The following is a 16,295-nucleotide window of genomic DNA, read 5'->3' as shown; positions in this document are numbered from 1 at the left end:
AGGTCGCACCCAAGGCCCTATAAGGCCACATGTGGCCTCAAGGCCTCAGGTTTCCCACCCCATGGGCCAAGAGATCCCAAGAAGGGCTTTTATCCCCTTTCTGTTTATTCTGGAGGTATGCGCTGGGACAAACCAAGGGACAGTGGCGGACGAGGGCCAGAGACTTGGGGGCCTTCTCTTTAGAAGGAAAGCTCCCTGCGGGTGGAGATCGCTTCCCTCTCGGCCTTGGCGTCTCTGGCAGGCCCTCACTGGCCCTGAATTCGTGCTGGTGGAGGTCCGGGAAGGGTGCAGCCGGTTAAGCAGCGGAGGCCGGCCCGAGAGCCAGCCGCCGAACCTCGTACCCCGGCGAGCGCCGCAGCGCCTCCGGATCCAAGGCCTGGGCGGCCCTTTGGGGAAGTCCCTGCCCTTCTGGGGACCTCGGTTTCCTTTTCTGGAAAACAAAGGGGTGTGTCCAGAGGTCCCACCGACGCTCCCCTCCCTCCCTCCCTCCCTCCCTGGCGCGCCCGCCTGGGTGCGCCGCTGCATAGCTGCCCGTAGGTGGAGTCCTCGGGCCGCTGCCCCTGCCCGCCCCCCTGCCCATGTGGCTGCCGCGGCCATGCTGAGGACGCTCCCCCGAGTGCTGCGACCCCTGGGCCCCCGGGGCCCCGGCTGGAGCCCGGCCCGCGCCTGGGCCTCCCGGGACGCGGCGCTGGGCGCGGAGATCCAGGTGGGCGCCCTGCGAGGGGACCGGGATGCAGGTGAGAGCGCCCGCCCCCGCGGCGACACTCCCCCCACGCCCGCGGGTGTGGGCAGGGTCTGCCCCCCTGCCGGGGGAGGGGAACGTCGTGCTCCGTCCCCTCCGTGGGCCTCAGTTTCCTGTTCTGTGAAACAGAACTTCGCTAGCTAGCCACCTGATCGCTAACATTCCCTTCCTTTGGAAATCTGTTCCTTTGACCTGACCCTCTCCCTGAGACTTCCCCAGGGTCCTGGGGTCCTGGAAGGAGCCCGGAGGTCGGCCTGCTCTGCCCTTGGTCTTCGCTGTGTGACCTTGAGCAAACTACTTCCCCTCTCGGGGCTCACCCCAGTGAACGGGTTGGCCCAGATGGCGGATAAGGGCCCTTCCAGATCTCGCGTTGCACGTTCTGTGTTGTAACAGTGTTTCCTGTATGTAGCATTGTGCTTTCGAACACTGTATCCCAACATTCTGTATCCCCTCAGGCCACTCTGGCTCTGACAACCTCCTGTTCTCACGTTCTGTGCCGTGTGGCAAGGACCTCCTCTCCTGGCTCCCAGGATTTGTACCCTTCCCAGTGAGGACATGGCTTTCTGTGTCCTAATGTGGTCTTTCCTAAGGCCCTGGCCACACATTCCTTGTTCTAAGGCCCCTTCCCAGGTCTGACAATTCATGTTTCCAGATCCCTCCCAGCTCTGACATTCTCTGTTCTAAGGCCTCTCCCAGCTCTGACATTCCCATTCTAAGCTCCCTCCCAGCTCTGACATTCTCTGTTCTAAGGCCTCTCCCAGCTCTGACATTCCCATTCTAAGCTCCCTCCCAGCTCTGACATTCTCTGTTCTAAGGCCTCTCCCAGCTCTGACATTCTCTGTTCTAAGCTCCCTCCCAACTCTAACATTCTCTGTTCTAAGGTGCCTCTCAGCTCTGACAGACATCTGTTTTAGGGCCCCTGCTAGTTGTCACCTTCTAAGGACCTGTTCAAAGGCCCTTCCAAGGTCTGACACTTCATGTTTCCAGATCCCTTCCAGCTCTGACATTTTCGATCTTAAGAACCCTTCCCAGTTCTTACATTCCTTGTTTTACCTCTCTCAGCTTAGATATTTTGTGTCCTAAGGCCTTTCTCAAGGACATTCCTTGTTGTTACATGTTCTGGCCTGATGTATCTCCTCCAGCTCCTACCTCCTTATTCTAAACATTGTCCAAGAAAGTGTCCTCTCTGGACCCCAGTCTGCTCCCTCAGTGCCATCCCAAATGGCCTGGATACCCCTGGCATCCCTGTCCCAAGTCCCCTCTTTGGGCAGTGACTAGAGCCCTAGGCCTGAAGAATATCAGTCACAGGTTTGCACAGCCCTGGGGGAGGAGTGGTGGGCAGGGGCAGCCCTCACAGAGGGCTGGAGGGTCAGGGAGAGCTGGGGTGTGCCAGGGCTTCTGAGGCCCAGCTTGCCACCAATTGGCCCAAGCAGCTGCCTTGGGCTTCACCTTGCCCTCGGGGACTGAGCCTCCAAATTCCTGTTCTGGGGGAAGGGCAGTCCCCACCTCCCAAAGCAGCCTGACTGGAGGCTGACTACACTGGTGGTGTGTGTTAGACTTTGTATCTCCCCCGCTGCTGGGCACCATGCCCTCCCACCCAGAGGCCGAGGGTTAGGCTGTGGGAGGAGAACTCTGAATAGTGAGTGGGGAGATGACCTGGGTTCCTCTCTGAGCCTCCTCTATAAAATAGGTACTGAATTACTCCGATAGTGTAATAAAGTTAGAATGCCAGCCTACCTACCTGGGGGAGAGGGTGGAAAGAAAGAGGGAACCTGAGTTGGTGGAACCCTGTATAAAAGTCAGCTGTTGTTTTCTTCCCAGTGGGTTTATTTATCAGTGGGTGTCTTATCTTCCTCTGAGTCTGGGAGAGGCCTGAGGGTAGGCACTGTCTTCCCCCACCCTCTCATCACAGTGCCAGGTGCCCAATGCCAGAGCTCCTGCAGTAACTGAATGGCAGAATGAGGAGCACAACATAGGAAAGGGAGCTGAAAAGTAGATGGGGGGAAGTAAGGTAAACGGTGAAGGGAGTGGATGACATGAGTTTGAGGTCCAGAAGGTCCCCGGGACGGGAATGAAGACCAGCCACCAGCACTCTTCGGAGGCTGCAAGAGGGCCTCACCAGTGGTGGGGATGAGGGGAGGCAAGGCCTTGCAGGAGGGAGAGAGATATTCTCTGGTGATCTGATATGACCCAGGGACAGGACACCCACACCAGGTGCTGTTGCTGGAAAAAACCAGGAAGAGCAAGCAGCGGAGAAGGCCTGGTTTCAAAGTCCAGGAATACAGGCGAGATGTGTTCAAGTCATTCCGCCGAGTCTGACTCTGGACCATAGCACGCCAGGCCCTTCTGACCTCCATTCTCTTCTGAAGCCTGTCCAGGCTCATGTTCATTGTTTCTATATCGCTAGCTATCTATCTCATCCTCTGCCTTCCTTATTGTTTTTGGGAAAAATTTCTTCTGGACTCTGCTGCGGTTACCTTTCTACCAGAGACCTTTCCTAATCCCCACCCCCTACCCCAGCCTCCCCCTTTAAAAAAAAAAAAAAAGACCCTGCAGCTAGGTGGCAAGTGGGTGACACCTGGCATCAGGAACTTTGCTTTACATATGTTAACTCATTTGATCCTCACAACAACCCTGTGAGGTAGAAATTATTATGATTCCCATCTTACAGGTGAGGAAACTGAGACACAGAGCAGTTAACTGCCTTGCCCAGGGTCACATAACTAGGAAGCATCTGAGATCCAGATTCAAATTCAGGTCTCTCTCATTCTTAAGCCCAGAACACTCTCCTCTGCATTACCCCTTGCCTCTTGAAAGTTGACTGAGCACCTTTTGTTCCTCTGGACCCTGCTAGGGAGAGACTGATTCTGGCTGGCCATAAAGAGAGGCAGAGAATTGGGCTTAAGAGTCTGTAAGCACTGAGGTGGGACAGCAGGGTGGCACCACAGAGCCAGCGCCAGGCCTGGAGTCAGGAAGACTGATCTTCCTGAGTTCAAATCTGGCCTCAGACACTTACAAGCTGTGTGACCCTGGGCAAGTCACTTAACCCTGACTGCCTCACCAAAAAAAAGAAGACTGGTGAGGGGAGGGCAAGTTAAGAAGGTTAGGACAACCAGAATTTTCTGTGTGATCCTGGAGGGGATAGGGAGCCATTGGAGTTTATAAACTAAGGCAGGGGTGGGAAACCTTCGGCCTCAAGGCCACCTATGATCCTCTGGGTCCTCAAGTGTGGCCCACCATATGTGGCCTTGAGGCCGCAGCTTCCCCACCCCTGGACTAGGGGGTGACATGGTCAGACTGGCCTTTAGGAAGATCACTTTTACTGGTGCAGGAGGATGGGTGCGGTGGGGAGAGACAGAATAATCCAGCCTCTGGGCTATTGCCATGCTGTTTTGAGAGAACTCAGGAGCCTCTGCACTTCAGGCTCCAAATTCTGGTGTTGGCTAATACAAGGACAGCTTTGAATTGAGCTGCTGGGAAAATGAGGAACAAGAATTGGACTCCTTGCCTTCTCTATCTCAACAGCTCAGCAATGGAAGGGCCTGATAGGAGGCCCCTGAGGGCGCCACAGTGGATGGAGCACCAGGTCTGGAGTCAGGAACACTTAAGTTCAAATCTGGCCCTAAACACTTACTTGCTCTGTGACCCTGGAGAAGTCCCTTTACCTCTGTCTGCCTCAGTTTCTTCAATTGTAAAATTTTTTGTAAATGTAAAATGTAAAATGGGGATAATACTAGTACCTACCTCCCAGGGTTGTAGTAAGGATTGAATGAGTTGTTTTGTTTTAAAGTACTTAGCACAGTGCTTGGCACATAGGCACTATGTCATTGTGCCCTATTACCCAACAAGTGGTTATCTGGTCTTGGTTTGCATCCCTCCAGTGATAGGGAACTCACTATCTTCAAAGATAGCTCATTCTACTTTGGAGCATCTGTAATTATTAGGAAGCTCTTTCTTGTATCCTGTCTAAATTTGCCTTCACCTAACTTTGCCCCCATCTAATCCAAGCCACAGCCCTCACTGAGTCTGAAGGCTTATCAGGGTGTGGAACCTACAGTACAGCCTGGAGGCCACATGAGGCCTTCTAGGTCCTTGGGTGTGGCTGTCTAACTGAGTCTAAGTTTTACAGAGCAAATCCTTTTATTAAGGGAATTTGTTCTGTGAAGTTTGGATTCAGTCAGAGGGCTGAGCTTGAGGGCCTAGAAGGTCACATGTGGCCTTGAGGCCTTGAGGGTGGGGGCTACTCCCATATTCTTCAGTTTAAACCATCTTCCTGTGGCCCAGACTCTTTGTGTCCCCTCACTCATCAGGCTGGGTGCCCTCCTGGCAGGGTGTTCAACTTACTCAGCTCCTTTCAATTCAGTGTTTATTAGCTTAGCTTCTCCCACAGGGCAGACACTGCTAAACTGGGGTGTGTATGTGGGGGGTGCGGGGTACAAAGACAAAAATCACTCAGCCCCTGCCCTCAGGGAGCTTACTCTCTTCTTCCTCCTCAGATATGTTGCCCAGAATTGAGCCAGTACTCCAATTGGGTCTGACATGGTGCTGGGCTAGATGCTAGGGCCCAAGGAAGAGGAAGATGTAGCCTCTGCCTTCTGAGACCTTCCAGTTCAATCCAGCAGAAACTGATTAGGAAGGAACCTGTAGGATCCTAGTTGTAAGGCAGAAAGAGGGCTGGCCTGGTCCTGACCAGAGCCTCATCAGTCTTGGGAGAGGCCTGTAGGGGCATGCAGCTAATAGATGTCAGCACTGGGATTTGAACCTGAGACTCCTGATTACAATATCCACATCACTACCCCCCTCCACTTCTTCCAGCTTTAAATCTGATGATCATGGAATTCTTTGAATTGTACCCAGTAGGCACCTAATAGATGCTGATTGATTGATTAAGCAGATTTTATTGTGGCTGCCCTGGGCCTGGTGACCCCTTTCCAGGTGTCCTGTGGCATCTCCTGATTACTGGTGAGGCCCAGAGAGGTTGGACTGTGAGGGAAGTTAGTTGGGCTAGAGAGAAGGGTACTTTATAAGGAGAAGTTAAGGCATGGTAGGTTGGGTTGGGCCAGACTATGGAGATTGAGCCACCAGGCCTCTTGTTGACTTTGGGTAGGAGAGGGGGGAGGGGGCATTGAGAATTTTTTACCGAGCTCTGGATTGGGCACTGTCAGTCTATAAGAAGTCCATAAATATTTATTAAATGCCTACTCTGTGCCAGGCACTGTGCTAAGTGCTGGGGATAAAAAAAGAGGCAAAAGACAGTCCCTGCCCTCAGGGAGCTTACAGTCCAATGGGAGAGACAAGAAGCCATCAGAAAGAGTACAAATGAACTATATACATGCAAAATAGTAAACAATTAAAAGAGAGAAGGCTCCAGTATTAAGAGGGGTTGGCGAAGGCTTCCTATGGAAGATGAGATTTTAGTTGGGCCTTAAAGCAAATCTGAAAAGTCAGGAGGCAGAGGGGCCGGGGACAGATAGAGAAAATGCCCCGAGCTAAGAAATGGAGGGACCGGCTGAGAGGACCCATCAGAGGAAATTAATAATATTCTGATATCATTTACAGCAGGGAAAGTTGCAAAGTATTATACTTTGGTACAAAAAATAGACCATAGGTATGTGATAGGGGAGGTGTAACTGAATACCAATTTGTCTGAAAAGGATCTGGTAATCTTGGTGGACTGCAAGCTCAACTATGAGTCAAACAAATGTGGCAGCAAGAAAGCTAATGTGATCTCGACTGCATTCAGAGGGACAGAGTTTCCAAGAATATGTGATGATGGTCCTGGAGCAGCTAGGTGATACAGTGGGTAGAGCACTGGACCAGGAGTCACAAAGCCCTGTGTTCAAATCTGGCCTCAGAAACTTGCTGTGTGACCGTGGGCAAGTCACTTCACCCTGTTTACCTCAGTTTCTTCATCTGTAAAATGATCTGGAAAACCACTCTAGTACCTTTGCCAAGAAAACTCCAAAAGGGGTCACAGAGAGTTGGGCATGACTACAGCAACATGGTGGTCCTATTGAGGTTCAGGGGTGCTGGGACCCCAGAATCAGAACACATGGATCCTGCCCAAAAGAATTCAACCCAAGCCTTCTTTTCAGCCAAAGACAAGGTTTATGAAAGATCCGCCATATTAGCCAGACTCTTAAGGAATCTGAGTATCTTTGAGCTTGCAGCAGTAACTAGATTATAAGAATCTGAGCACCTTAATGGAGACAAAATGGACCTTATATACGGAAGGACTGTGGAAGAAATCTAGGAGTGGTCAAATCCTGGGGGGGTGGGGGATGGGACTGTGAGGTAATAGAATGCCAGGGACCTGGTTCACGTGGCCAACGGAGAATGGAGCCTAGCTAGGATTAAGGGTGGGAAGTGGCCAGGGGCAATAGGGAGGTAAGACAATAGAGGGCAAGGCTAGGTTAAAGGTAACCAAGAATTGGAAGATTGGGTGTAGCCACAATGAAAGGCCAGTTGATGGGATTATAGCCTTGGGGCAAAGGCCAGGGATTTTCCTTTCTGGGGTCTAGATCCCAACCCCATCTGGCCCACTATACTCCCCCTTGGTGTTACAGGAGTGTTAGATTTTCTTGCAACTTTTAGCTAACATTTACCTCACCTGACCAAAACTTGCCCTGGGGGATATAAAAATTCACTTAAGAATCTTAAGTATTCCTTCCATAAAAAACAGTGGGAGCATCTCAAGGCTCCTGACTCCTCCTCCATCAACCTAATTGTGAATTCTCTAAATATCTGTTTAGCCTGTAACCTGGTTTAGTTTGCCTATTGTCTGACCAAACCTGCTTCCGTAGGGGACCTGTGAGATTGTCGATCTGTCTAACAGAATTGGTCCAGCTTTCATGACATTGAAGGAAGCTTGGGATTATGGATCAAGTTCTATAACTTTGATGGCCCAAGAAGAATGGTCAAGATTGCAATATATGGAAATGAATTTTGTCTCTGACTGCATTTTTCCTTTAAGAAACCTTGTTAGAATCCTGATGATTGTTCGGTTTTCTCTAAGGCCCAAACCTATGCTTGAGTGTAATAATAAGAGCTGGATTTTTGCCTCCATCGTTTCTGAATTGTGGTAAATAAATGTTTGGTAGCAGTTACCTACTACAGGAACCCAGACAGGCACTAACTCTCCTGTGACGCTGGTCAGAGCTCATCTGTACCAATGTATCCAGTCCAGGGCACCACCATTTAGGGAAGACATTGATAAGTGCCCAAAAGAGGGTGGCTAGGATGGGGGTAAGGCCATTGGCCTATTAAAGAGACTCCTCTTTGGGCCTGGTCATTCAGCCATTTCCTAAATCCATCCAACTGTATATACTGTCTTCTAGCCCACATCTCACTTCTTTGTCTCCAAGAATAGCAAGGGAGACTTCGTCAGGTCCCCAATGCTACAGTCTCGGTAAACTGTCTTCAGCAAGGATTCTTAACCTGGGGTCCAAGGACATAGGAGGGCCCTTGGGATAGATTCCAAATCTATCCATAGATAGATTTCAGGGGTTCCATATTTTAAAAAATATTTTGGTAACTATTTCAATACAGTTGGTTTACTTTATAAATATTATTCTGAGAAGAGGGAGGGGGAGGGAAGGGAAGAAGCATTTATGTAGCACCCGGCTACTTACTGCTCACTGCATGCTAGGCACTGTGCTAAGCACCTTACAATTATGATCTTATTTGATCCTCACTACCACCCTGAGAGGTAGGTGCTCCTATTATCCCCATTTTGCAGATAAGAAAATGGAAGTAGACTGAGAGGTGAAGTGACTTACCCAGAGTCCTATAGCTAGTAAGGGTCTGAGGCTAGATTTGAATTCAGATCTTCTTGATTTCAAGCCCAGTTTTTTATCCACTGCACTTTGCAGCTTCAGGTCTATGGTCTTTTGAGCCTCTGATCCTTTGTCAGCCTCAGTTTCCTCACCTATAAAAGGGGATAATAATGGCTCCTACTTCACAAGATTGTCATGAGGCTCAAATAAGATACATATGTAAAGTGTTTTTCAAACCTTAAAGGGCTATATAAACGCTAGCTATTATTGTTGTTTCTCTTCAACTTGAGTTCACGTTGCTAGTTTGAGTCCTCAGAGGTGAGCTCACTGTTTGCTCCCTTCAGGGTTCTAAAGGTCTGGGGTTTCTAGTACTACTGATCATGAGGCCCCACTGGTGTGCTCTCTGTTATTCAACCAATTAAATTCCATAAGCTTTTAGAAAAGAGAGAAGGCATAGCAAGAATATTTGATACAAACACTCCCCTCAAACCAAAGACGCACTTTCTCCTTATACATACAAGGTGTCTGGGAAGAGTGGGTTCAAACTTAAAATACATGAGTATTGAGATATGAGTATAGTATAGGGCATAACTCCTTTCTCTGGAAGTCTTTCTCTCTTTGTGACACTGATCTTGCCTTGTTCTCCTCTTCTATGTCTAACCACATCTTCTTAGTCTGCTTTGCTCGATGTTTATTCAGATCCTATGATCCTCTTCACATATTAGCTGTATGTCCCCAGGCAAATCACTTAAACCCTTTAGTACTGCAGTCAAGAAACTCAAGTTATGGAACAGTTGTGAATGTTCTCTAGCTATACCAGTGAAATTACAGGTTTAGACTGAACAAAATCTAAATAAACAGTAATCTTCAACAAATACAAATATTCAAACACTGAAACAAGACTGTAACAGATGATTCTATATGAGGTTTTTACTGTTTACAAAACTGTTGATAACTGTCATCTTCTCTCCTGGCTCTCTAGGTATCATTGAAATTTTGATGAATAGACCTCAGGCTCGAAATGCTCTGGGCAAAGTCTTTGTCAGTGAGGTGAGTGAACCTGGCCCTACAGCCCCCAGTAGCGTCTCCTGGCCCAGTTATGACTTGCTGCAGAGAAAGGCAAGAAATGGACTCCACAGACTGGTGTCAGAGTGAGGGAAACCAAAGGACGCACAGAACCCAGAGGTGTTCCCTGTCTCCACCCTTGGCCAAGGGTGTCTTTGGCCCTAGGAATCTAGGAGAGGACTTGAAAGGCTGTCAGGTGGAAGAGATCAGCTCTGCTCTGCTTGGCCCCAGAAGGCAGAACTGGACACAAAGGGTGGAAATTATAAAGAGACAGATTCAGGCTTGAAGTCAGGAAAAACTTTCTAAAAATGGTAGAATCCCAGAATTGGAGAGCATCCATTTGAGTCCAACTCACATCTAAAAGGAATCCCCATTGTGACAGACCTGAAAAGCGGTCACCCAGCCTCTGCTTAAAGATACCCAAAGAAGGGGAAGTAGTATTATCCCAAAGGGGAATGACTGCTTCCTTAGTGGAATATAGTGGCTTTCCCCTTTTTGGAGGTCTTGGGGCAGAGGCTGGATGGCCACTTGGAGATGTTGCCAAGGAAATCCTCAGCCAGGTCTAGACTGTCCTCACCCTCTGAGATCCCTTCCAGCCCAGTCTTGGGACTCTGATTGGGAAGCCTTTGGAGAACTCCTAATATGTTCAATTTGATTTGGTTCGGTAAGCATTTATTAAGCCCCTGCTGTATAGAAAGGACTGTCCTAGGCCCTGGGGAAACAAAGATAAAATGAACAACTCCTTGCCTTCCAGGGGCTTACATTCTGTTAGGAAGGTAAACAAGTACACAGATGATGGCAAAAATATTTAAGAAGGGGGAACAGTAACAACTGGGGGTACCAGGAAGGTCTTATGTCAGAGGCACTGGCTGATCTTGGAAAAGAGGCCAACGTGAGGAGGGAGTGTGGTCCAGTCATCACTAGAACAAAGGCAGAAGGAATGCCAAGTTCTGGAAGCAGTGAAGAGGTCGGTTTGTCTGAAACACCTCGTGTGTGTTTGGAAGACAAAACCTCCTGAATCATTATAGTATGCTCCCTGGCATTCTGTTCTCAGGGCCTTCCTTCGTGCTGAAGGTGACTCTGACTTCTCCCAGTTCAAGAAAAGTTCTGCCTGCTTCTACTGTTCTAGACAGGGCCTGGTGCAGTCTAGACACAGGCATTCTGTTTTCTCAGGCCCTGCTGGGCTCAGGTCCGAGATGTGGCAGCAAGTTCTTGTACCGTCCCAGCTGCCTTCCCCTCGATAAGCTTACTAGGTGCCAGGCACTGTGCTAAGCTCTGGGATGATATAAAAGAAGGCAGAATCAGTCCCTGCTCTCTAGGTACTTATGATTAAATGGGGGGGGAAACACAATCTGAATATAACTATGCAGATCCAGTTACTGTATACTGTGCACATAGAAATGACAGCATAAAAGGAGAAGTTACTCAGATTCCTTCTTCCCTCTCCCCCTCCCCCACAACCGTCCTTGGCTCCTCCTTTCCCTGGGCCTAGCAGGGGTGCCCAGGCCCTTTTCTTTTTTTTTTTTTTTAAGGCAATCGGGGTTAAGTGACTTGCCCAGGGTCACGCAAGTAGTGTCAAGTGTTTGGTCTGAGGTCGGATTTGAACTCAGGTCCTCCTGATTTCAGGACTGGTGCTCTATCCATTGCGCCACCTAGCTGCCCCTATGCCCAGGTCCTTTTCACCTGCTTCTTACCCAGATTGTTTCTCTCTTCCAGTTGTCAGATGCCCTGGATGAGCTTCGCCTCGACAAGAGTATCCGAGTTGTTGTGTTTAAGAGTGGCATCAAGGGAGTATTCTGTGCAGGTGAGTGGCGTCCAAGGACACCTCCAAGTGTGGGTCCCCATGCCCTTGGCTTCCTTGCTGGCGCGCCCCCCCCCAAGATTCTCACCAGAGCAGAAGGCAGTGAGATCCAATCCAATCCAGTAAGCATTTATTAAACACCTACTGTGTACTGAGCACTGGTGATACAGGACAAAAACCAAGGTGGCCTCTGCCCTTCAGCAGCTTCTGTTCTCTTAGGAAGATACCACAGGTATCCCTCAGACTTGATGTGACCTGGTGCAGTAGCGAGGGGTGTCTCACAACCCAGACTGGGCTCCTCCCTGGCCCTGTGAGAGGTGACTTCCTCCCTGCCTGAGAGGTCACCCTCAATTTCATCACTGCCTCCCCCAGGCAGAGCTCCCCCTGTCCCTTGCAGTCTGGGTCAAAGCACCCTGCCCTCCTGTTCACACACACCCAGGCTGCTTGCAAGGAGGACAGAGGCTGGCATGGGTGCGAGCCCAAATTTGGGGCCTGGCTTTCAGCAGCTTCACTGAGTGTCAGGACTCCAGCATGGGCCAGCTGGGACTTGCTGCCTCCCTGGTCTGGGACACAATGAAAGGGGCTGAGAATGGTGTCTGCTCCTCCCTGCTCCCTGGCTTTCCTGCTCAGTGTTTGCTGGATCTCGTTGTTGGATTAAGGAGCCCCAGGGATCCTAGGAGCTGAGAGCTGGAGCTGAAAGGGACCTCAGAGGCTAGCCCCCCTCATTTTACAGGGAAGGGAAGTGACTTGTCTGGGGTCACACCATAATAAGATCATGAGGTGGAATTTGAACCCAGGTCCTCCAACACCAAATCTACTACTCTTTCCACTGTGTCCTACTGCCTCCTGTGGGAGGTGGGACAGCAGATGGGGAGCCAAAAAACTGGGCCATCACAGAGGCCCCTCCTCCAACCCACCCCAATAGGCCCCTTTGCAGCCTCCCTGATCCAGGCATGGTCAGAGTGCCACCAAGCCTCAGGGATGCTCCCCTAGCCAGGCTCCCTCCTCTCTAGGTGCCAAGGAGGCCTGGTCCTGATCCCCCCCAATGTGCTCTGGCCTCTCCCAGGTGCTGACCTGAAAGAAAGAGAACAAATGGGTGAGGCCGAGGTGGCTGCCTTTGTGCACAAACTCCGGAGTCTGATGAGCCAGATTGGTAAGAGCCAAAGCTAAGGGGAGGACTGGAGGGGGCAGGAGCAGGTCCCAAGGGCCCAGCCAAGTCTACCATCCCATGTGCTCCCACGTGTCTGGAAGGCTGACATGTGGAAGAGCAATTAGGCGTCACACTAATGGAGAGTTAGAAGGAGCCTCTCTGGTCCAATTCGTACCCTGGAAGAGTCCCCAAGATCACATACCAACAAGTAGCTGCCTGGCCCCTCTCCCCACTTCCTGAGGGGACAGCTCATTGCCCCTCCCACACTGTTCTGGGGCTAAGCAGAGCCAGGCTGATCCCTCTTCCACTGACAACTGAAGAAAGCTCTCCTGATGAGGCCTAGAGGTTTAGGGATGCTGGAACCCCAAAATCATGACACACAGATCCTCCCTGAAAGAATTCAACCCAAGCTTTCTTTCAGCCAAGGTTTATTAGAACATCTGCCATATTGGTCAGTCTCTTAAGGAGTCTGAATATTAGTGAGCAGTGGCTAGATTTTAAGAATCTGAGCTCCTTAATAGAGACAAGGTAGACCTTAGATACAGAAAGACTGTGGGAGATTTCTAGAAAGGATCTTGATGGGAGTGACTGGGAGGTCCAGAATGGGGTCTAGATAGGGTTAAGGGTGGGAAGTAGCCAGGGGCCATAGGGAAGTAAGACAATGGAGGGTTAGGCTAGGTTAAGGGTACAGAATTGGGAGATTGGGTATAGCCACAATGAAAGGCCAGTTGATGGGATTGTAGCCTCAGGCGAACAGGCCAGAGATTTGGCCATGTGGCAAAGTCCAGGATTTTTCCTTTCTAGGGTCCAGATCCCAACCCCATCAGTTGGGAGTGAGAGTGGGGGAAGGCAGCTCCCAAGGTATTTACTGGATGACAAGGAAGTAACATTTCCTTAGATCAGTAATTGATCTCTTCTTCACTCAGCTGAATTTACCTAGAGTCAGGGAAACTGAGGCCCAGGGAGGCTTAGCAGTGTTCCCAAGTGCTATCCTGAGGCCAGCTGTGCTGGACTGAGTCCTGGGATCCTTGGGCTGGGTCCTTCTGTTAGGGACAGCATCAAATCCTGTCCCATCTCCCTGGCTAGGCCCTGGGTTCCAGGCTGTATCCTAGCATGCTCTCCTTGTCCCCCCAGCCACATTCCCTGCGCCTACCATTGCAGCCATCGATGGATTTGCTCTGGGTGGGGGTCTTGAGCTGGCCTTGGCCTGTGATCTCCGTGTGGCAGGTATGTTGTCATCAGAGAGGGAGGTGAGATGGGGAGTGGGGGGGGGGAGGGGAAGAGATTCCCAGAAAGCTGGAATTTTCTCTTCCCCGAGTAACAAGTTTGGAAGAAAGGAGAGCTTTGTATGGGCAGGCTTTCCGGGAGAGCTGGGGTCAGGGAGTCCTAGATTTACAGCTGAAAGGGCCTTCAGAGGCCATCTAGACCCACCTCATTTTACCAAAGGGGAAACTCAGACCCAGGAGGATGAAGTGACTTGGGTTTGTCCCCAGGTCCTCTGGCTCTAAATCATGTTCTCTTTCTCCCCACTGTATAGATGAGTTAACTGAGACCCAGACATCAAAGGTTACTTCCTTAGGGTCACATAGCCAGTGAATGGAAGAGTTGAGATTTGACCAGGTCTTTTGTACAGCAACATCAGAGGGTGAGGGGAAGGCACGCCAGGGAGGTTGGAATAAGCAGGGCCCAAGAAGGACGCCAGCCTTGTCAGAGTGGAGAGAGGTCATGGTAGAGACCATGGAATCATGAAGAAAGTATTAAACACTTTCTCCTATGTGCAAGGCGCTGTCCTTGGTGCTACTGTGTGTGTGGTGGGGGGGATGGAAAAGGTCAGGTTGCTGAGAGGCAGTGTGAGGAATGGATGGATGGATGAATGAATGAACAAGTAAACAAAGGAATGAATAAATGAAAAAGCCTTTTTTAAAGCACTTACTATGTACCAGGCACTGGGCTGAGCCCTGTGGATACAAACAAAAGACCCAACTGGGCATCCATTGTCTTGCTTTTGTGTGTGTGTGTATTTTTGATACTTAAAGTTCAATACAGTTGGCTTCCTTTGTCATCCCATGTCTTTTATGTGTTTAAAAACATGATTCTGAGGGGGGACCCTTGCTTCCTAGACTGGCGGCCGCCCCAGAGCCCAGGACACCGAAGAAATGTTCTTAAAGGGTTCTCATGAAAGAATAGGGTCATAGGATCCTCATTGGAGAGCAGGAAGAGACATTGGAGGCCAACTCATCCAAGCCCCTTTCATTTTATAGATGGGAAGACTGAGGGCCAGGGAGGTGAAATCTTGCCCAAGAGCACACGCTAGGAGGAAGTAACGAGTCTGGGTTTGAATTCAAGACCTTGAACTACAAATCCAGGACTCTTTTCATAATATCAGTTCAATCATTGGACTTGGGAGTCAGGGGACCTGGATTCAAATTGTGTTTCTGCTTTTTAGCTGGGTGACCCTGGACAAGTCACTGACAAGTCTCAGTTTCCTGATCTGTAAACTGGAGATAATAATTCTTGCATACTCTGCATGATAGGGTCCCCAAGCCAAGCACTCTGTAAACTGAAAAGCATTACAAAAAAGTGAATTATTCTCATTGCAGAGGTGCTTGGATGCCCGGCTGAACAGTTTGGCTTTTGTGCTGACAGACACTGGTTTTTGGAAGATTTGCCTTGGGAGTGGGGGAGTGGGGTGGCTGGGGGAGAGGATGAATGACAGACAAAGGAGGCAGAGAGATGTCAGAGTGTCTGGGATGGAGGGGTTGCCATATTTTGCAGCCTCCCTCCACACTGTCCCACAGGACACAGGAGAGCTTGAGTCTTTGGTGGGTAAAGGGCTTAGGAGAAGGGCAGAAGTGGGAGGAGGCCTGGAGAGGATGGGAGGAGACCTTCACAATGTCTCCTGTTTAAACAGCTTCTTCTGCCATCATGGGACTGATAGAAACAAGTCGAGGACTCCTTCCAGGGGCAGGTACTTTTGGCCCCAAGCCTTCCCAACCCCATCTCCATGACTCCAGGGGGTGGCCACATTCTCCCTCTGTTTCTGCCATTCCCCTACCCTGAATCAGGCAGTCTTTGGTTAGGTGTTTGGCACCTGCTCCAGTCTTGTGCTCTGATGTTTGGCATCGGGAGGAAGGGTGGGACCTCGCCTTAGAGGAAAGGGGAGGACTTAGAATGTGCCTCCTCTGGGAAGCCTGTCATTATCCCCTTCCCCCTTCTGATTGGCTTTTGGCCTTGTACTCTGACCGTGATTGATGCCCATGAAGGCCTATCGCCCCTCTACCTCCCTGCCTGGGCCAACACTCCCATCCTCTTACAGGAGGGACACAGCGCCTGCCTCGGTGTGTGGGAGTGAGCCTGGCCAAGGAGCTCATCTTCACCGGGCGCCGAATCAATGGGGAAGAAGCGAAAAGCATCGGGCTGGTGAACCATGCAGTGCCTCAGAACCAGGAGGGCACCGCTGCCTACCACAGGGCCCTCGAGGTTGCCAGGGAGATAGTGCCACAGGTGATGGAGCTGGGGGGTAGGGCATGGGACCCTCCCATTCCTTCCTGCAGGCATCTGCCACCTTCCCCATACACATCTGCCACCCTCCCCGTACACATCTGCCACCTTCCCCGTACACATCGACCCTCCCCATACACATGTACCACCCTCCCCGTACACATCTGCCACCCTCCCCGTACACATCTGCCACCCTCCCCATACACATCTGCCACCCTCCCCGTACACATGTACCGCCCTCCCCGTACACATCTGCCGCCC

General features: G+C 50.5%; 1 protein-coding gene across 1 annotated transcript; it reads left to right on the top strand.

The window, feature by feature from the left end:
• Positions 1–648: 648 nt before the first annotated feature.
• Positions 649–16,278, top strand: LOC114033837 (enoyl-CoA hydratase domain-containing protein 2, mitochondrial-like; the record flags this gene model as incomplete). The annotated part of the gene is made up of 7 exons (XM_027849457.1): positions 649–737; positions 9,500–9,567; positions 11,299–11,386; positions 12,450–12,536; positions 13,668–13,760; positions 15,445–15,501; positions 15,850–16,278. Coding segments are annotated over exons 2-7 (805 nt in total), but the record flags the coding sequence as incomplete, so codon positions are not given.
• Between the last annotated feature and the right edge of the window lie 17 nt (positions 16,279–16,295).

Source organism: Vombatus ursinus, unplaced genomic scaffold (assembly GCF_900497805.2).
Source record: "Vombatus ursinus unplaced genomic scaffold, bare-nosed wombat genome assembly UNPS02007494.1, whole genome shotgun sequence".
Taxonomy (NCBI): domain Eukaryota; kingdom Metazoa; phylum Chordata; class Mammalia; order Diprotodontia; family Vombatidae; genus Vombatus; species Vombatus ursinus.
Note: the sequence above shows the minus strand (reverse complement) of the source record. Positions and strands in the feature narration are given on the sequence as shown.